The following is a 22,537-nucleotide window of genomic DNA, read 5'->3' as shown; positions in this document are numbered from 1 at the left end:
TAAGAAATGTGGCTGATATCTTTGCTAATTCCATTAACTGCTTTACATGGAAGTTAATTGGAAAAAAGAAATATAGATTATCAACTGTATCCTGTTGGTGGAACAGTGAACTCGACAACTGTTGTCTCCATTTTCTTTGTTTACAGCAGGCGTAACAGAATAAAGTCCTGCCGCTTTTTATCAGTTTTGACACCAACAGAAACCTTGAATGTTACATACACAGTCCATATGTAGTGGAGCTGTAAGAAAATATCAATGCACCTGAGTATTATGATACATTCTGATACTGTATTGATTCTCAGAACCACAGTCTCATGATATCATGATCCATGCAAAGACTGATAGCTGTAGTTCATTTGTTGTGTTTGAACCCACAGCTGGTAGATCGTATTGTTGTTTGCCATCTTCACTGTTCTGATTGAATGAAAAAGTAAACTCAGATTTTATACATATGGTGGGTTGTTTTTCTTCCAAAATTTGATGTAAAAATTGTGTTTACAGTACTGCATTATATTGAATCATAACCACTGTATCATGATGCATTTTTATCACCAGATTCTTGTTAATTCACAACCCTAATATGTAGTAAACAACTGATCCTGGATTTTTGGGGCAGATGTTGATACCAATATTAGGGAGTAAAAAAAAATCTGATATCAATATCAATGATCCTTCAAAAGTGGTTAACACTTACAATGATGAAGATAATGGAGGCAGGATATTTTTCAGTTTAGCAGTAATTATTGCACTGAAACGGTAAATTTTCACCTGTATTTTATCAATTATAAATTACTATATATGTACTATAAAAGAAACGTAAAGAGAGCAAAATATAAGTTAAATTTTAATTAAGCCAAAGGTTTAAATATGCATAAAATTCTGCCCGTAAAGCTAACAAACAAGAAAAAATTGCATTATGTTCCTTAAAAAATATTGGTGCTTATCAGACAACATACATGATATATATATATACTGATATAGATGATATAGGTTTGATAGGCCTGATAGATAATATCAGTTGATTCATACATCGGTCGGGGTCTAGTGCATTGTCCGACCAGTAGACATGATAAAAAATATGATTTAATGTATGTCAAAAGTATGGTTATCATATGGCACACAGTAAGCAATAGTACAAATCTGGAAAATTCTGCAAAGTGCAGAGTTCTTAAGAATTTGTCTTCATTGTCTTCATTCAGATCTTAAAGATTTGAATGACTTGACATGGAGTCACCACTGAACTTGACTTCAGTCATGGTCAATTAATATGTCCATTATTTTCTCAATTAATTGATTAGTTGTTTGTTCTTTAAAGTGTCAGAAAATGCTGAGAAATGTCAATCTCTGTTTTGTAAAACTAAAGATGATGTCCTCAAATGTCCACAACCCAAAAATATTGAATCTAGTGTCATAGAGGTGTGAAGAAATCAGAAAATATTCACATTTAAGAAGCTGAAATTAGAGAATTTTGACTTTCTTTTTTTTTAATTACTCAAACTGATTAATCAATTATCAAAAAGACAACAGGTCTACTGATATGTGTATGTGTTCACTTTAGAGCAGCGATTAATCAGTTATTTATCTATTTTGATAATCAATCAATTGGTTTGAATATTTTTTAAAGAGAATTCTCTGATTTCAGTTTCTTAAATGTGAATATTTTCTGGTTTCTTTCCTCCTCTCTGACAGTAAACTGATGATCTTTGGGTTGTGGACAAAACAAGACATTTGAGGACGTCATCTTGGACGGTCATCTGATTGACCTGTTTTTTTTTTGTTTGTTTTTTTGTTTTTTCGATTAATTAAGAAAGCAATAGACAGATTAATCGGTAAAGAAAATAATGGTTAGTTGCAGCACTAGTTGGCAAAATTGGCAGTGTAATAAATACTACTTTATTTTCCTTATACTAGTTTCATTAATGTTGTGAATTAAGAGACATTTTGAATGAAAATGAATTGTGTAGAAGTTTCGGTGCTGCTTCGCTGGGCTTGTTGTGGTTCTCTGGAGTCACAACAACTGAAAACACAAAGTCATCCATCCGTGACCCCCTCCCACAGAGTCACAGCCTGCTGTAATCAACTTCAGCAGTGAGTAGGTGGAGCTGTGGGAGTGTGTGTGTGTCAGCGCACACTTGTGCTTGTGTGTGTGTGTGTGTGTGTGTGTGTGTGTGTGTGTGTGTGTATAGAGGCTTTTGAAGTGGAACTCCTCCTGTGGCTGCTCTCTGAATACATTTATCTGGTTAAAGTGGCTGAAAGGAAGCATCCTCATGGGCAATTTACTTGTGTGTGTGTGTGTGTGTGTGTGTGTGTGTGTGTGTGTGTGTGTGTGTGTGTGTGTGTGTGTGTGCATGCGTGTGTGTATCGTACCATTGTTGGTTGTGAGTGGGTTTTTGTGTGTGTACATGCACAGACACCTGTATAACAAACACAGTTGGAAAGGAGGACACTAAAACGGAACAGGAATAAAAGAGTCTGCAGCTCCGTCACTGGCTGTGTTTACATGTGCATGAGGATCTGTGTAATACTGAATTCTGAAGTCCTACATACTATTGTTAGTAACCGTTATATTCCTCTTACAAGGAGTCGTGTTAGTTCACGTTGCAGACTGCCAGGCAGAAGTCAGAGGACGTCCTCTGACTGACGCCCAGCGATCGTTTCAAAGCACCATCTTTGTCTGTGACTCCCTCAGTAGTTTTTAGTCTGAAGCTTTGTGAAAGCTGCTGACGAACGCTGAGCTTTAAAATGCTCTCACCCTGTAACACGAGACCTTGTAACTATAAATGCTAAATTGGCTTCTCAATAGCATAAAAATAAGGTGTGAAAGATATTGCTATTGATTGATATTGACAGATCGCCTGGGTTTCTGATTTTAATCATTTGCCTTTTAAGCATTTGATAGAGGTGGTCTGTATTTTCCTTTGAATGTAACATGCATTGGGGAGGCGCGTCACTTGAGACAATGTTAGGAGAAACACTGAAACTTTTAGACAGACGTTTTTCTTAAAATTCATGATGTTAAACTAAAGTATGAAACAAGGTGGAAGACAGAAGTGCTGAAGAATTCTTGTGTGAGGTTAGGAGATTAGACACTCAGTGAAATAAAGTCCACACAACAGCATCACTAATAAGTGGACAAAAACAACTAATACAGTTGAATGTAATCCACACTTTCCATAGTGTCATCACCAAAATATAATGTTAAACTTCACTAAGATGGAATATAATAAAGAGTTTTTTTGTGTTGGATTCCATTAGCTTGTACAAGTCACAGATATACCAAATAAAGTGGTAACATACTGCATCAGTCATCTAGTCTGCATCACAATATATAGTCCAGTGAAGAGGGAAAGAGGAAGACAGGTATAAAATAAATCTGTTGATTTTGTTTTATAGACAGCAGAGATGGAGTGTGTTCACAGTGTGAACCAAAGTGCATCAGCTCTTACTCTTTAACAGTATGAACACGTGCTGTTATCTGAATGCCAAATGTCAATAACATGGCAAAAACACAAACTGCCAGAAAGTAGAGGAGTTCAGTAGTCTGCAGTACGACAAGATAAATTATTGGTGCCAGTTTCAGTCTGGCACATATTGCAGGAGGTTTTTTTTTTTTTTTTTTTTTTTTTTTGCAGTATACTGTAATGTGATATTGATGACTAGTAAAGCAGTAAAGACTGACAGAGTGGGTCCCAGTGAGGGTTTATGCATCCCATCAACCCTCCATGCATACTAAATTCTCTGTATCTACATTGATTGTTACTCATCAATGTGAGAGACTACCTGTCTCTCACTGTCTCTCCCACATCTTCAATCTCTTGCTTTCTTGAGTATCTCAAGTGGCTTAGCCTCTTCAGTCAATAGTCAGCCTGATTAGAGGCTGACATTTTTGGGGGTTTCCTATTGGATTCCCAAGGGACAGGAGTCAATTTCACTATCCATGTGACACAGAGACAGAAAAAAGTCAACTGGTGGGTGTGGCTGGGATGGAAACCATTTTAACAATAGGTCAGCTGAGTCTGTTTTTCTATGATTCCTGACTTGATTTATATGTATATAATTAAATAGTGCTTTGTTTGTTAGCTCAATGCTAACACATAATAGGAATTCCCATTAATGCGCTAGCAGAAATTTTTTTCAGTCATTTTTCCAAGACTAGGATGGGACAGGAGTGAAAATTCACTTCAATGTCACCCTCCAATCTTGATCTGGCTTGTGTCCCTGTTTTTAGCAGCCTGGGTCCAGGCCTTCGAATCCACCCACTCCGCTGAGTTGGATGTTTCTCTGAATGTGGAAATGAAGTGTAAGGAGTTGACAGTTCAGTCTGATATCAGACTGTGTTTTTAGCTTTCTGTCCTGAGCGGTGATCACTGTGGTCTCGTTAATGTACGAAAGAAAGAACAGATATCGAGGTATTTCCTGGACTGCATTAGATCCTGACTCAAAGCAGAAACAACAGTGCTTACCGATGATCAATATGGTTTTATTCTTGTATTTTTAACAGTTTGATTAACAGGCTATTGTTTGGGCTTGCTGTTATAATCACAGTGAATTCTTTCTATCATTCATTCAGGTTTTAACAGGTGTCTCTGTAAGATGTAATGAAACATGTCTCCAAATGTAGCTGCATCCTTATTACAGCCTGCCTAGTACATCCAGCTATGTGCCAGGAGTTATATAGGGAGCGAGATGTTGATAATGATGCAATAACAACGAGTCTAGGTGGGTGCTAAGGCTTGGATAATGTTTGTGCTTCATATGCTTCTTGGTGTCGTCACAATAATGTCAAACCTGTCAGTAACTAAAGTATGACAAATAAGTGATCATTAATGCCACATCTAGCGAGGTCAACATATAAATAATACAGTCAAATGCTGCTTCAGCCACCTCATTATGGTGTGTACCTGTTCTGTCAGTTCAGTGTCAAGTCAGACAGTGAGTGATGATACCATCAGGCCAACAGAGGCGCACAGAGGACGGTCTGCCAGTGATGTTAAGTGGTCCATTAAAGAAGGAAAATTGTCTGGATATTCTTTGCTTTATAAATTCAAACAAGTTGATTTCCTGGAAAGGCTGGAGCCACAGTGTTGTTTACGCAAATTGTGACAGAGAGCAATGCAAATTACAGAAGAAGGCAAAAGAGGCAAATCCTTGTCACAGCAGCCTCCTGCCACTGCGTCTCCAGCCCGCTGCTTTATATTAACTCAGAGAAGGACTATTCATTTGAGAATCCACATTCCTGAAGTGTGTTTGAGATTGACAGTGAACTCATGCCTCTGATTGCATCTCAGCGGTGCTATTATCTGATGGTATCGCTCTCCCTCTCAGACTGTCAGTTATACGGCTGTTGAAAGATGAAATTGAAAGCTTCAGGCTCTGTCGGCATTAACACCTCCTAAAATAGATGAGAGCCGTCCATGGTTACACATGTTTTCCTGGAGTGCATCATTGTGTGTACAGACTTCTCCAATTTATATTTTTGCACCAAATCATCATGTTTGAAACACCCTGAGAAGCCTAAAACCTTTCAGCAAATTCTTCCAACAATCCTAAAGATTCATTATGCAACATTATAAAATTGATGTACTTTTCCACCTGCAGACCTTATCCCTTCCCCAGCCACCAAATCAGTTTAGTTCAAAGTGTTTACATAAGTAATGTGATCCATACCAACAGTAGCATTAAACAAATATTGTTTGTCATTGGCATTCTTTTTTTCTTTTCTTTTCCAGTGATGGAAAAATCAGAAGGCACTATGTCATTTTGACAGATTGAAACACAGAGGCCGACCTACCGTAACATTAAGTAAATACAGGCAAACAGAGTACATCGTTTAGGTAACTGAGTCTATCAAAAAATGATTCCCCTCTGAGCTCGTGGGTATCGTCACTGACAGCGTTGAAGAGCTACAGACTGGATGCACTGGAGTGCGTCAGCTGCGGGTCACGGAGGGGTGCAGTAGTACTGCATGCTGTGGGATTTCCTTTAGGGCCGGGAAATCGTCTTACGTCTTCCATATTTGCCTGTTTCAGCACAATGGCCGGTTTGTTTTTAACTCAATCCCCTCCCAGCTTGTCGGCTGCTGACGTCGCTTTGTCACACCCCTCAAGGTCTCATACTGATGCACCAGGTACCCAGCAGAAAGCCTATTTAACCTGTGATCAGTCACATGAAACGGTTGCAGTTTAGGTAGGTTTAGGCACCAACATTTCTTTCATAGGTTTAGGAAAAAGTCATGAATTGTACGGTACATTACATATGTCATGTGACGCCATGTGAATGAACCAAACCACAAAAGGAGAGTCATATTACAAAAGTCAAATCTAACGGGCATCACTCTTCCAGCAAAAACAAAAGATTTTTGCCTCTTCCATTAATTTTTACTAGTTAAATACATCACATCACAAACATACTTTGGCTTTTATCAAGTATTTTACCCAAGAATACAAAAGAAATGCTTTGACATAATCTGTCAAATCAGATATTAGTATAGCTGATATTTATCTGCTAACATGCGCCGATATAGACCAATATTAACACAAGTATTTGGTCAGGATCATCTCAACAGTTATGTCATGAATAATCAACCTCATTAGTTGTTTTATTACTTATGCTGGCTGCAATGAAGAGAGTCATGATCTGACCTGCCGGAGTTCCCTTAGATGAAACCCACACCATCTCAATGTCGAATCAATTTACTGGACCACACAGGACTCAAACATTTTTACTGAAATTACAGAACTCTCAAAAACTCTCTCTCAAAGAGTGTGAAAAGACCCAGGGCTGTCAGCTGTCCTCATCTCCTCCACACCTCTGCATCCTTTGTCATCTCTGTTTCTTCCTTTCCCTGATCACACCTCTCCTCCTCTCCTCTTCATCTCTCCATTTCGCAGCCTGTTTACAAATACATCCTGAGGCTTTTCCGTTGCTTAGTTTTAACTTATAGCAGATTTTAAAGTAACCCAGGGGGGTTTAATTTGCATCCCCATCCCACCAATGGGGATATGTAATTTTTGGTACCTGTTTTGCTGGAGGACAGGAGAAGTAATTGCCTTCCACGGGTGGAACAGAGCCAAAACAAAGTAAACTATAGCCTAGGAAAGTTTTTAATCGACTGCAGGGTTTACTTGGAGCCTTTAAACTAATGAACATCAAAGTAATTTGCAGTCTCAGCCAGTTTTCTGCTGAAAGAGAGAAAAGGGGTATAAAGTAAGAAAAAAGCAGAAGGTAAAGTTATGCAAATTTATTTTGGGGGAGTGTTTTTCAAAGACGTTTTGTTTTTGTATTCCACCCATTGAGAAATGTATTCAAATCTGTGCTGGACATCTTAATTGGAACTTGTTTGAACTTTGTGTGTTCTCTGTCTCTCAGTGTGGTCGCTCTGCCCTTCATGCCCGTGTGAGCTGCTCTAATTGGGGCAAGCTTAAGCTTCACATATTTTAACTTCACTCCCCGCTGAGTTTGTTTCACTTCACTCTCTCTCTGGTGCCTGTGCACCCTGCAAACCTTCTTCCCCCTCATTTTCTCCACTAAATGGCACACTGTGACACACGTGTGTGTGTGTGTGTGTGTGTGTGTGTGTGTGTGTGTGTGTGTGTGTGTGTGTGTGTGTGTGTGTGTGTGTGTGTGTTTAGTTTTTGTCCACTGTGGGTTTTCATACAAACATTTACAGAAGATTGCAGGAGACAGCTGGGTAAGCAGGAGATGCTGCAGTAACAGACAGACCAGTATACCTTATTTACCTTTTTTACTGGTGCCCAGTTTACACAGCACAGCTTGGCACTGCCAAAAAGTAGTATTCCACTGAGGTGGACCATGTTTCTGCATAATTATTTCATCTTTCTTACAAATGGCATGTGGTGTGGTGTTTTTGTCTTTGAAGCCATTTTCATATTGCAACATTTCCTCTTTATTTCAGACAAATCCGGCCCTCAGGGAACATGCCATTAACAGCATTCATTTTTCTGGTTCTTTGCTTTAGCAGGTCCCATAATTCCACTGCTGACACTGTTAAAATGACAGATTTTTCTTTATGGATATCTGAAAGCAAGACTAAGTGTAGCCTTATATGGTATTGTTGGGGCATTAATCGTGCTAATTTACAAGTTTCATGCACGTGCACCCAAATACAGTCATTTATACAGTAAATGAAAATGTTCTTGCTTTAGGTCCATTGTTCTCTGTTGTGAACATTCACTCAGGTCAGACTTGAGTCTCCAATGCAGTGATGGAATAAGAAATCATTAGCTGGGTAACTTATTCCTGTGATTCATGCTTTTCCTGTAAGGGGATCACATTTCTAACATGGAAAGTGCCATCAGGACTAACTAAATTTGAAAGCATTAAAAGTGGGAAGTGTGTATTAGCTTGTGTGTGTGTGTGTGTGTGCGTGTGTGTGTGTGTGCGTGTGTGTTTGTGTGTGTGTGTGTGTGTGTGTGTGTGTGTGTGTGCTTTTTAGCCATGCAGGGTGTGGTTCTAGAGATGTCAGTTTCAGCTGTCTGTTGGTCCAGTTCTTTTTTCCAGACTTAAATATCTCAACAACTATCAGATGAAACACCACAAAACTTTGTACAGACAGAGTCCGACTGATATTATTGTTGGATGTATGGCGTGCAACTGAACACACACTCTGTCAAATCCGGACATCTGCAACCAAATTAGTTGGAAAAAAAAAAATCAAGAATATCTTTGAAATGCATATACATAGCATCACTTATAACTAAACAGTTATGCAGTCATGTCATTTATTTATAAATCAGATGTCAAATTTGAAAAGTGTGGAATTTTGAAATGGATAAAGTGTAGGAACCCTGTAAGATGTTTGAGGAGACTTTGCCAGGCTCTTTTTTTTACTTGTTTAACAGAAATATAGACTAGTACTGAATTCTTATGGCGCAGTTCATTTATTGGTTATTGGTCGCAGCTAATTTGAGTTCAATGAAATGTGTTTTGCAGTGTTTGAATTTTACCTTGCTACCGTGTTCATTGCTCACTGCTTGGATTATACGCCTCGCCTCAGAGATCAAAGTTTAAAAAGATTATTGAATTATTTGAACCACTAACCTTTCAAAATGCATCAAATCAGATTTTAGAAGCTTAAACTTGAAGGAAGCATCTCTGAGCTGCCAGTTGTAGAATATTAGTTTAATTTACGTGGCTGTTATCTCTGCATCTGTTAAGCCGAGCCATTTCACGCATTGTGCCACTGCACCTAAATAAACCAGAATAGCAAGTGTTCTCTGAGACACCCACACAGTCCGTGCACCGAAAACCCACCGCTCTGTGTTCCTGGATGTACTTGTGTCATTAAAACAGGGCCTAGATGGAGCGAGATCCCACAGCAGCAGTAGGGTCGATCCATCATCTCTCTGGAGACAGATACTCAAACTGCTGTCATCACTGCTGAAGTTTTTGTCGCTGGCAGCTTTTCAGCATTCCTGTCTGTCATCTGTGTTTCCAGACACACACACACACACACACACACACACGCACACACACACACCAGTACTCTTTTCCCCTTTCACTCCATCTCTCTTTCTGATCCGTGTTTTTTCTCACGTTCTCTGACTCTCGCTCGTACACAGAAGCCCCAGCGATGCGTGAGTAACTGACCACTGACGCCGTGGAGTAAATCAGTGCGCTGATGTCCGTGTGGGACACTTGAATGGGTCATTAAATGCCTTCGTGCTCCCTGAGTCCCGACATGAAATTTCACAGACTCCAGCACTGACGCTGATGGATGTGTCACAGAGTGTAACAAGTAAAAAAACTAAGAGGGGTTGGTGGGCTGAGGAAAGAGAAGTATGATTTCCACATTCAGCCACAGATAAACTGGTTAAATATTCAAATGTGTTTCTATGAAAGTAGTGTTGCACGATTCGTTCGGTATTAAAATTTCCCAACATTCATTACTTGTTGTTGGTCAGTATTGGTGTGTTCGCACAGAAAGTCAAGTGAGTTGTGGCCTCACACAGACGGTGTGTGTCTGTGTTCACTTCAGCCTCTGACAGAACTACCAACTCAAGACACTCTGGTTCTTATTTCCCTCGATTTCCTCTTCATTTTCGCCCCTCCTCACAGTTCATCTGTGCTTTTACGATGTCAGATATATCAAATCAAAGCAGAGTCGGAGGCTACTCTTAGTGTTTATTCCTCCAGAAGCTGAGCTCCGTGGAGCAGCTGGTGTCTCTCTGTCTCTGCTCCACAGTTTGCAACTTTTCGCTCAAGATCAGCATCTTCAACTTAGGCTTAATTCAATGGTAGCAATAGTTACATGTCACTTCTAAACTATGGTGGCTCTGCAGTATCAGACACAATAGCCAGTAAAAAAGAGACATGACCACAGTAAACCTGACAGTGAACATAATACCCCAGATTATAAAATGTGATTGGGCTGCAGCAATAATGTTTTGAGTGTAAATAACCTGTCAGTAGAATCGTGGTTTTTATATATGTTGTATATACATGTGCATGATGGGCAGGGAGAGTTTAATACAGATTATATTTTATATTGTTTTATGTTGCTATTTTATATTATATTATATGTTAGTTATGCCAATCTTAAATTTTGTACTGATGGCCACTCAGTTGAAAGCTACGCTGCGTTGTCTCTGAAGTGTTGTTTTTATTCTTAGGTATGTGTGTATGTGTGTATTCTCTTAATGTCTGTTGAGGACATTATTTCTGATCTATTGGGTATTGAGTATTGAATAAGTATTGTTTTGAAGTATCGTTTTGGCATCGTGACAACAGTTTATTTCAGTAAATGTTAAAGTTGAGATGTGGGAAACAATTAAATATGAATCATTGAAGCCTCCAGCTCAAGTACCTGTTGTCTACATGATATAAAATATTAGGTACTCAGCTTGCATTTATATAAAAACTATTAAAAACTTTGCTGTTTCTCATTTCTTTGTGAACAAAGTGTGTGTAAACTGCTGTCAAAAGCCAAGGTTCCACCCCACATTTATCAGCTATTAATGTGAATTTATTAATCCCTGTGCCGACCGCATCATCATTAGTCCCAGTAAAGAATGTCCCCTGAGCTGTGATAGTGTCCGACCAATCACAACAGTTCCTGTGATTTATAATGTATATAGTTACAGTGCAGTTTTGCTAAGCAAAGCACTTTCCAGTCTGGAAAGAATAAACGAAATCCTCTCAGAGAGGAAAGCTGCTCCACCTCAAATTAATAGCAGTTCAAAACCCTTTATGTCCTCTTTATGTGTGTATCGTAATGCATTCTGCCTCATGTTTACACAGTGGTTTGACTGAAATATGAAGAGGATATAGACACAACAGTTTCTCCAGAACAGCCCGATTGGTTTAAGAGAAAGACACTGAGGCCAAGGGAAGGAAACAGGGCTGTCAGAGGAGGAAGAAGAGTAGAGGTCACACAGAGCTCAGATGTAACCAGGAGGGATGGGTCAGGGGAGCGACAGCGGGGAGGTCACAGGATACAGGGATGGATGCTGAGTGGGGGTGGATAAGAGGCCAAGCACAACCAGGAGGGGCATGACGAAGACGAGAGTAATGAGAGGAGAGGGCACACGTGACCAGAAGGGGTTTGACCAAGGAAAGTCAATTTTTACTTTCCCACCATGCAAATTGTTTTATCTATTAGCAGTAATCAAGTACCAACATGGACTGAAGTTGATTATCATATTTAATCTAGGGCTATAAAATGTCAGAAAATGGTGAAAACCTCCATGTCCAAACCCTGAACACGTTCAGTTGAATATGATAATAAACACAGGGAAGCAGTAAATCTCTCACAACGTTTCCTGACATTTTTGCATGAAAAAAATACTGAAACCATTAATCAATTATCATTTTACTATCCTTATATTTGAGTGCTGTTTGTCACTCTTGACATGTTTCAGGTGCTCTCTACCAACGTTTATTTATCTGAGTCTAACTCTCTCCTTATCTTTCTCTGTCTCCAATCCAGGAGGATTTTCGGAATAAGGTTCAAGATTACATCAAGCACTATGCCAGATGATAGAAGCATCGGCTTCCTACATCAGCCTGCACCAACCAACCAAACTGCTCTACCTTGCCTCAGCTTATCTTGGCCAACTCCCCCTCCTCCCCAAACGTGTGTGAATCAACAGCTGACTCTTGACTCTTACCACGCCCCTCCTCCTGACACCACAGCCCTGCTCATGCCCTGCTGATCACTTGATTGCAATAAACTCCATGTTGCAGGAATGAAATAAAAAAAAAAAAAAGAAAAATAATTACGCGTTTGAGGAAGGGCTTGCAAACAAGAGAAAAATAATGCTTTAATTATCCTAACCAATTGAGTGTTGCAGTGACCTCAGTGTCTGTTCATTGTGGCGAGATCACTGAACGACGCTGCCTCGCTGAGCCTGTCAGAATCGAGCCGCAGCGACGACACAGCGAGGGATTAGACATGATGGTTCACAGAAATTAAAGGAAGCAACTTCAGCTGTTTTGAAATTTGATTAATCAAAAGAAAGAATATCTGTTACTATCAGTTCTCTGTTCCAGTGCCTGCCATGTTTGTGTCGCTAAAGAGCAAATGCATGTGAGTTCATGAACACACGCACACACACACACACACACACACACACACACACACACACACACACACACACACACACACTTCCAGTAGTAAGAGGTGAACACATTCATACACACACAGCCCCACTAGACAGCATGTGAATGACCACGATGTCCCATTCTGTTGTCATTCTCCTTGCATGTACACACACACACACACACACACACACACACACACACACACACACACACACACAGACTAAACTCACATACTGACCTTCTGTGTGTTTTAAGCTCCAGTGGGATGAAGTACAACTACTAAAACCACAGCCAAATGTATTGTACTGTTTTCAGCTTCACCTCGTCCCCGTGTCCCCGTGTCCCTGCTCCTCCTCTCCTCACTGCCCTTTCTTGTCCTTCCTCCATCTGTCTCTCTGTTTCACACACACAGACACACACACACACAAAACCTCATACAAAAGTTTATTCATACTTACAGTGCAGTCAGAAAAGACTTTGACAGTGACACATTTTGGGTGTGTTCCCTCTGTACTTTGGTACAGTTGGTCCAATCCTAAGTCCCTCCCCTTTTTGCTCTGTTCCCCAATAGAAGTTGACCAAACTCAGTCATCCGTCTCCTTTCCTGATGCCTGTACTTCTATGCTGCAAAGAAAACCAAATTTTGAAGATGGTTAAAAGATATTATTGGGAATTTGTGAAAGCAAGATATAAATAGTCCATTATAAGTTAGCTAAGGCTAGCAAAACGCTAGGTTATTGGCTATTCTTCTAGCTCATGATTGATGTAGCTTAGCATGCTAGCCAGCTAACGTTTTGCTAAAATTTGCTGTTGGGTGTAACTAGATGGGACTCCTTAAAAACTTGGTGTTTCACATGAATGGGTGTTGTTTTGCAGGATGTAGGAGGGCATGCTTCAGCAAGCTCAGCCTGTACTCTGAGTACACAACAAAGTTTGACTCATTCTCCAAGCTCTGGAAATAAAACTGGTCTTTACTTTCCTATTCAGTCCAACTAGACTGAATAATATACTTATACAGTATGAAATCAGTTTATTTGATGTCTGTAAGCCCATCTGGCCAATGTAGTACACTGATATCAGAATACAGACCCCAGATCTTTGCACATTTTTGTTGTTGGACATAATTTTGTCTATTTTGGAAAACTATTTTAGCACTAATTAGTGCTGGGGCATACTTTAGCCACCTCTTTGAAGTGAAGATTTTGCTAGCTTATCTAACAAGTGATGAGACAAAGGAAGCTGACGAGAATGTGGATCAGGTTCGGAGCAGTCTGTGTGACACGTGATGTAAGACTCCATCCCCTGACAAAATACCACAGTTTTAGGGAGCCCAGTAACTACAGAGCTAACAATTGATGTAGATTAGCTAACTAGTTAGCTACGCTTTTACAAAAGACTTGGTAACTGGCTAGCTGACGATTGATGTTAATTAGCTAGTTAGCGAGAATGTTGCTAACATTAGCTAAGTTAAAGATGTGACATTCACTTTTACAGGTCCACCAGAAACATCTTTTAACCATTGTCAAAATTTGATCGAGCTGAGCACAAAGCATATCTAAGTACAGAAAAAACATGAAAGGGGAAAGTTGACTGAAGTTCCAACGGAGCTGGGAAGGATCAGTTCAGTTAAAATGAAGCAACGACTTTGAGTTTAAAGGACTGATTTAAATTTACTTTAACATCCATAAGAAATAGTGTAGGAATTGTAGCTCTTTTGTACTTTGTCTCCCAGGTTTAATGATGTAATTTAATGATGTAATTGAACGTGAAAATTGAACCTCTGAGAATTATGACTTGAATCTGCAGCTCCCCTCAACTTTAAGGAGCTTTATAGCAAATTTTGAAACTCTTTGTTCAGCTGTCTGGCCACACCTTCACCATTTGGCTCTCACTGCTCTTTTATAGGCCTTGTCCGTTGGCATGCAACTGGCTCCGTTCTGGTTAAGCACCTGATCTTGAACCGTTCTGAGCATTTCAACCAAAAATAAACTGGTCCAGAACCAGAGTGGATGTGTCATAATCTACAGGTTGTTCTGCATTGTGCAGCATCCTCTGATGATGACATCCTTCATTTCAGTGGTTCTCCTGGTGGTATGCCTTCCAAGGTTCCAAGTTCCAAGAATTTTGAACGGTGTGGTTTAACAACCACAGATAATTTGGTGGGAAAGGGCCTATATATGTCATTTTCAGCAAAACTCTAAAAACCCATTGTGCACCACTTGCTCAGCACCAGCAACACAAAGACACAAATGGTGATAAGCTGCTAAATGCTCCACTGTGTTTACCAGCTAAAGAGCCAGATATTTCCCTCAGGTTTTGTTGAAGACCAAAAATAGAGCTAAAAGAGTGAATAGTGGACAGAATTCCAAATGAATGATAATATTGCTTGTCTTCTGGAGTGTAAATAAGTAACTGTTTCCTAAATAATTAGCCATTATCAGCAAAAATCCTTTGGCCTGAATATTCAGGATCATTGTCCAAAAAATTGGTGAGTCCTACACTGTTCACCCAACAGGGATGTGAACACCTGAAAATATCCTTAAAGTTGAAAGTCAGCACTTCAACCTCAGAGTCACTGTTTCATTTTTTTTATCCTGAGATTTTATGACTGCATTGTACATCCCCTCTCAATGTGGTTGCTGTGTGAGGTTTCCCAAGCTAACTCACAGAGTGTGTCAGACAGTACTCCATTCTCTCTTTCACTTTGTGTGTATGTACCGTCTGGATGTGTTTGGAGAGGTCACTAGCAGAGGTTCATAAAGACACTCGGATAGCTAGCTAGTGAGGTAACACACTAGCGAGTGAGCTTAGTAGCTAGTTAGCTGAAGAGTGTGGTTCTTACGTCCATATAGTGTGGTGGGCAAGCCTACTGTAGGCTAGGTTACAGTCAAGAAGCTCCTCCTCCTGCCACTGCAGGTGTTTCCCTTGACGCTCTCTGGACGGGTTTGAAGGACTTGAAGTGAACAAGATGGTGATGCATGCTTGAACTGCTTGTAATCTTGTTGAATATACAATCAGACTGTTCAACTTCACTTTTCCTTCATCTCTGATGATGCAGTGTCGTCATTTTTGATTTATTTACAGTAAATATATTACATATTTCTCTGTTAAGTTAGCTAATGTTAGCTAGATTAAAGCTAGCTAACTAGCTAGCATGTTGCTAATATTAGTTTAGTCAACTGTTATTGGAGCACAAAGCAAAAAGGGGTGGGACTTAGGAAGAGTCAGTTGACTAGAGTAGATTATGAAGTGGGACAATTCTAGTGATTTTGGACTAACCAGGTAACCTCAAAACTGTTTTTAAGAGCCTCTGCCAGTGTGGATTGTGACCATAAAATGCATGTTCACTTTGTGTGTGTGTGTGTGTGTGTGTGTGTGTGTGTGTGTGTGTGTGTGTGTGTGTGTGTGTGTTCGAGAGAGAGAATTAGAGAGACTATCACTCAGTTAGCCATCGAGGGCATGGCGTGTGTATATTTGTGTGTGTTTTGCTCGGCCCTGGCTGGCGTTGTGCCTCTAGTTTGAGTCGTATCTCTGAACATTCAGACTGTTCTCACTCCATTCAGCTCTGTGTTCACATGTCTGCATGAGGTAAAGTCTATGTGATCTGCCAGTGGTGCATTTTACTAAGGATGTCAGAAATGTAGTCGTTGAAGATTGAACTTTTATGTCGGAGATGTGTGTGTGTGTAAAGATTGAATTTTTGTGCTTGTTGAGCGTGTGTGTGTGTGTGTGTCTGAGCGCATGTGTGTGAGCAGTTACAGTATGATGTGTTGAAATGATGTGACTTGTTAGCATGCTCTGGTTCCCTCGTTTCTTTTCGTTGTTCTGGCCCAGGGTTCAACAGCTCAAATTATTATTGTTTTCCAAGTGAAAGTAAAGAGAATAACAGACGATACGGGCTTCTGCCAAAATGAAGGACCTGAGAACATGACAAACACCAGGTCCATTGAAAGCAAATGTGAATGTGGGCGTTCCATGGCGTTCTCCACTCGAACCTTGAAGGCTAATGTAACTGCCTATTAATATAAAGCCATCCTGTGTAATCGCCATGACAGTTAATTGTCATGGTAGTAGTTGCCTCCAGGATACGGTAGCCCGATGCTCTGTACTTAATCTTAGCCTTACTAATACTCTGACTTCAGCTTCCTGTTGGACACCTTGTCATGTGTCCTTTAATTTGGCAGTTAGCAGTGTTTTTTTTTTGTTTTTTTTATTGGGAAATGTCTCTGCTTGGGCTAACTCCATCTTTGGGCCAGGGGAGGAAGATTAACAACCAGTTCTTCTTCAAATCCTCAAACTTTTCTTTCTCAGATTGTATATCCATTTTTTAAGATATATTAAAGAGACTATAAATAAAAGTAAAGCATCATGTTTGTTTCAGTGTGTCTCTTTCACTAACTTAATTGTTACAGTTGACAGACATTTTCAGTGAGGTATAATAATTTCAGAACTGCAAATAACAGTGATTTTCATTACTAATTTATCTGCCAATCACTTCCTACATTAATCATTTGGTCTATAGACCAATCAGCTGCAACATTAAAACCATCTGCCTAATATTGTTATATTGTGTTGGTCCCCCTCGTGCTGTCAGAACAGCTCTAACCCATGTAGTCATGGACTCCACAAGACCTCTGAAGGTGTCCTGTGGTATCTGGCACTAAGATGTTAGCAGCAGATCCTTTAAGTCCTGTGGGACGTAAGATCAGGCCTCAATGGATCGGACTCTTTGTTGCAGCATATCACACAGATGCTCAATCAGATTGAGATCTGGAGATGTTGGAGGCCAAGTCAACATCTTGTCAAAACCAGACCACCTTCTTCCATTGCTCCATGCTCGTGGCCATTGTAGGCTCTTTTGGTGGTGGACAGGGGTCAGCATGGGCACGCTGACCAGTCTGTGGCTACGCAGCGAGCTGTGATGCACTGTGTTCTGAGCAGCTCTTCTCTGGGATCAAACTAGACGGGTTAGCCTTCGCTCCTCACACGCATCAGTAAGCGATGGGCACTCACGACCCTGTCGAAATTTCACCGCTTGTCTTTCTTTGGACCACTTTTAGTAGGGGCTAACTACTGCATATTGGAAACACCCTACAAGACCTCTGACCCTGACAATTTGGCCCTGTCGACATCTATCAACTTCTTATTGCTTCCAACACATCAACTTGAAGAGCCAACTGTTCTCCTGCTGACTAATATATCCCATCAGCTGTCATTCTAATGAGATGATCCATGTTATTCACTTTCAGTGGTTTTAATGTTGCAGCTTATCAGTGGAAATTAGCTTCTTCAACTTGCTTGTTTGGCCTGACCAACAGTCCAAAACCTGAAGATGTTCTGCAGGATTGACACATGAAATACACAACCCTGTTACTTTAGTCAACTTATAGATACTGCTGGTCAAATATTATTCCAATACAGGTGAAAGGTATTCAGTCAAAGTTTTTACTTGATTAAAGCATTGGAGTATTTGCTTTGAGGCACATTCAATATTGGGTTTCAGTAAACATCCCTACTACTATAGTTCTAAAACAAACTGTAAAAGTCTGAAAGGTCTTTGTCAGCAAAAATGCAGAGATAATGTTACTGACCAAAGTTAACTGTTAGTAACAGCAGCGGATTCACACAGGACTCAATATGACATCTTGCTGGACAAATCCAAATACTTTGTGTTTACATGTGATGGTTAAAGTACTTGGAATCATGAGTGGACACACTTACTAGAGACAGAACTAAGAGATGTAAATAATACATTTATACTGAATTAACTTTTCTTCTGTTTGTTTGAAATGACACATTTGTTGAGGTTGAAGTTTAATTTTTGAAATCTGAAAAAGTAGTTTGACAAAAAGTCATACCAAAGAAAAGACTTAAGAGATCTTTAACTCTTTACAGGCCATGGACCCCCTGGCTGATAGAGACGAAGCAGCGGCTCCCCACTACATGTTTTGCATTGAATATTTTTGGGGCCTTGCTCATTTGCACTTATCCATAGCTGTTAAGTCTGCAGCAGTTTTAGCATGGCTAATGTTAGCTGTGGGCTGTAGGCTACACTTGGGATAATAACACAGCTAATTGGCAGATATGTTCCAATGATATTTAGCTAACTAGTTTGTTGACGGATAGGAGCCGCTCAGTGATTTAGGTTAGGTAGCCTTTTGTTAATGTTGTATAAATTAGGCCAATTTATCTTTGCTAATATGTTGGATTCATGTTCATGTGTGTTTTAATATTTAATTTAATTTTGAGGTGAAAAAAAAACACAAAAAGTATTTTGGAGGAGCCCCTGCAGTAACTCTGAGGACGACTGAACCATCTCCATGACATCTGAGCAAACTCACTCTGCTGAAGAAGACCATGAGATGTGACTGAAAGCCCAGAATAAATACAGTAAGTGGAGTTCATTGTCTGTGGATCATTATTATTTTCATTTATTTTCTTCTGGCACTGGTCAGCTGATTCTTTCTGTCAACACACTTCATTTTTTAACTTTTAGTCAAATTTACAGATATTTTCCATTAACTTGTGTTGCCGTCTAGCAGCTTGTAGATAAGAGTTTATTCCTCGCTGGGGTTCATGTGCATACAGTGTTTCGCTCCATCTGACATCTATCATTCATTCACACATTTGACTTGGCTGAGGAACACACACACACACACACACACACACACACACACACACACACACACACTCATCATGGCAACATCTGCCAGTCACCCACACATCCCAGCATTATGGCTGGTTTTGGAGGGGAAACAATCATACTGTACACTCGCCCTCTGGCTGTACTAACTTAAGAGTGTCCCCTGTGTGAGAGTGTGTGAATGTGTGAGAGTGTGTGTGTGTGTGTGTGTGTGCAGTGACAGCTGACAGCCACTGCCGGGTAATAAGATGGCTGAATGCTCTATATCATATTTCAGTTCATCGGATGTGTTGGAAACAACACACCCACCTGCTGAGCCAAAATACATTCTGACTCAGGTCGTCTTTAATGAGCCTCAATTAACTTAAAGTACATATTTCCTCGTCCATTAGCGGCGTCTGAGAGGAGGTGAGAAGATAATGAGGAGCAGCAGAAATCGTGTCCCTGCAGAGTTCTTGTTGACGACACACCTGCCAACCACATTAAGGAAGAGATTAATGGCTTTAAATGACGGGTCATTTGTCAAACAAATTGGCTGCAGCCAAACTGCTCTAACCTGGGAGCTGACTTTGATCGATGACAGCGGATAATGTCGAAGCCTGAATCTAAATATCTGTCATATCCGTTCCTCTTAGGTTGAAAATTTAGCCTACAGCTGCTGGAGGAGCTGAAAATATGTTTTCCTTGGTTGGTAGAGAGAGAAGAAAAAACAGCCTGCAGCTTACAAGCAGAATAAATAAGAATCTCATTTTTGAATTTTCCGTTTTGAAACCAAAATAGATCACCTACATGATTAATGCAGATGTGAGGAGAATTTTTTTTTGGTAGGGGTGGGGGTTATAATATATAAATCTGCCTCAAAGCGTGTACCAAATACCTACAGCTAATCGATTCTCTAGTCACAGTACAGCAGGAGCTCCAGCCAAGCAGCGCTGCAGGCGAACTCAAGCAGATGAAGGACGCAGTGTTGTCCAGATTAGGCGGTTTTCCATCCAGTTGGACTGTTGTGGATTGCATTGTGTGGGTTAAAATGTATATTCATTATAACACAAACCACTTGCAACACTACAATAACAAAGCTTGGCTTTGTGATAACATGGGATTGTGTGCATGTGTCGGGGGTGTACTGTTATTTTATCTTATCTGCGGTGTCCCTTTATTTTTTTTATTCATTTTAAGGCTGAGACAGAAATGGAAAAAAAACTTTTGTAGTTGTTTTAGCCTCGTGTTTGCGGTCTAACCCACTTGTGAACACTAACGATAATACTTGCATGGCTTTTTTTCTTCTTCTTTTTTTTTCAATTTGGGTGCATTTTGTGCAATTCATGGGTTGAAAATCACCAAACCAATCTGGCAACACTGCTTAGATTCACTATGGGTGATGTCACAGTGGTGCCAATCATGTTTTCTCTCTCTGCAGAGGTTCAGTGTCTCGAGGGCTTTTCACACTGCACTTAGCCCCAGTGAGGGAGCCTTTAGCCCCAGGTCAAGAAAGCTTTCACACTGGCACAATCCTGGAACATTCCAAAGCAGGCTAACTCTGACTTTAGTTTAGGGCTTGCTGGCCCTGCTCCGGAGCAGGGTTAGCCCCGAGTTTGTGGGGTTATTCCCTGAAAATCGACTAAACCCAGGCCTAAAAGCTGCCAGTGTGAAAGAGCGAGCTAATCAAGGAAGTTCTAAAATGTTCACACCAGTTGGTGTACCAACAGTCATTTAATCCAGGGCTAGTAAACATGCACTGTGACTCATAGCACTGTGCTTAGCTTAATCCTGGCTTAAAAATGTGCTTGAAAAGGGAGTAAATAAGCCAAAGGTTAATGCTTAACCCAGGGCTAAAAGGTGCAGTGTGAAAAGCCCATGCATTATTTGTTCATAAGTAAAGTAATTTTCATAAGTCGGTTGTTCCCATAAAGTTGGGGGACAGTTCATGTGTTTGCTCCCATCTACCCCCAGCTCCCTATTCTCTCCTCAACCTTGTTAATTCAACTCCTGTGCTCCCTGTTGCTTTGCTTAGGGGAAACAGGAACGTCAAGAACATCAGTGCAGTGTTGCTTTCGGCCAAATAAAATAGGTTAGAGCTGAAGCAAGTGCTCAAAACTTTGTGGTGATCGAACCAGGAGTGAGCGAGCAGTTTTGCAAACAGGCGACGCGACGCTGAGCCTGTTCGTCTTCAGTCTGTGACCCTCAGTGTGAGAAGAGATGAAACAAAGATGCCACAGGTAGCCTGAGGTAATAGATCAAACTGGAGGAAACAAGAATTTTTAGCAAGCTAGCTAACACTATAAATACATCTACAAAGAACAGTGGTGGTAAGCTGCATGTAACAAGTGGCATCTTGCAGCAAACAATAAATACGTTATATGCAAAACGTGTAAAGTATCTATGAGCAACTCTGATTAAAAACTGTCAACGATATACTTGACTATTAATGATACTTTTAAGATTGTTTTTAATAACTTGTGCGCTCTCTTAATATTACATTTGATCCTAGAGCAGCAATGAAATCAGCACTGAGTGCTCTAATTTTATTCTAATGCTTCCTTATGGATTATGTTGCAGGGGAGAACAGAGTAAGATCAACACATTTTAAATGATCATGGCCCCCAAAACATCTCATTTTGATCTAATACTAAGGTGGTGTTGTAATTATCTGGTCTGTTTTGCCATCATCCTTGAAACTGAGTTTCGTCCTGTGTTCTTGGATCAGAGCTTGGTCACACGTTCATTACATGATATCAACATTTAATATTTGTAATACTTTGTACTTGATTTTGCTTAATCTCATCATTCTGATATCTTGTGACGAGCACCACAGTAATCCTAAAAGTCCCCAGAAATAAGCATTTATTTAGTGGCTTATTCTTTCGGGAAACCTCTGAGCAGGGCTGTTTTTTTCTGCTCATGCATCCATCTCACCTTTTTTTTTTTTTGCATGATGGTCTTAAAAAAACATCCACATTTTAATCTAAGTGGGGAGATTAGTGAGTTACAAAAGCTGATTTAATCAAAAGAAATACATTTTCTTGGTTTGCAGACTGAGGTCTCATAAACTGGTGTAATTGCCTCGTGTCTCACTATGACTGACAGTCCTTAAGCTCATCTCTCTGGATGATGAGCCTTTTTTATCTTATGACTCATCTCCTGACTCATTTCCTCATATAATCTCATGGTGCAATCAAAGGGAAGTAATTAATGTTGGAAATTTAGATTCTTATGGGTCAATAAGGCTGGAAGTACACAGGCCACTGATGAAGACATCAAAGTACACAGACATCTTTTTGGGTGGATGCTCATCTATTTAAGAGAGGCTTCCATATAAATGTTTCACGTTGG

At 40.1% G+C, this 22,537-nt stretch overlaps 1 protein-coding gene across 2 annotated transcripts in view; it reads left to right on the top strand.

Moving 5' to 3' along the window:
* Positions 1–12,895, top strand: part of ube2f (ubiquitin-conjugating enzyme E2F (putative)) — a 64,691-nt gene extending 51,796 nt beyond the window's left edge. The window contains exon 10 of one of the 2 annotated variants that reach the window (XM_084725557.1): positions 11,948–12,895. In XM_084725557.1, coding sequence (XP_084581683.1) covers positions 11,948–11,998 — 51 coding nt within the window. In that variant the 3' untranslated portion in view covers positions 11,999–12,895. Of the gene's footprint in view, positions 1–1,689; positions 1,749–11,947 lie in introns of those variants that run through there. The other variant, XM_084725558.1, reaches the window with a different exon arrangement.
* The last annotated feature ends 9,642 nt before the right edge of the window (positions 12,896–22,537 follow it).

Source organism: Lutjanus erythropterus, chromosome 8 (genome assembly GCF_056507025.1).
Source record: "Lutjanus erythropterus isolate fLutEry1 chromosome 8, fLutEry1.hap2, whole genome shotgun sequence".
NCBI lineage: Eukaryota > Metazoa > Chordata > Actinopteri > Lutjaniformes > Lutjanidae > Lutjanus > Lutjanus erythropterus.
Note: the sequence above shows the minus strand (reverse complement) of the source record. Positions and strands in the feature narration are given on the sequence as shown.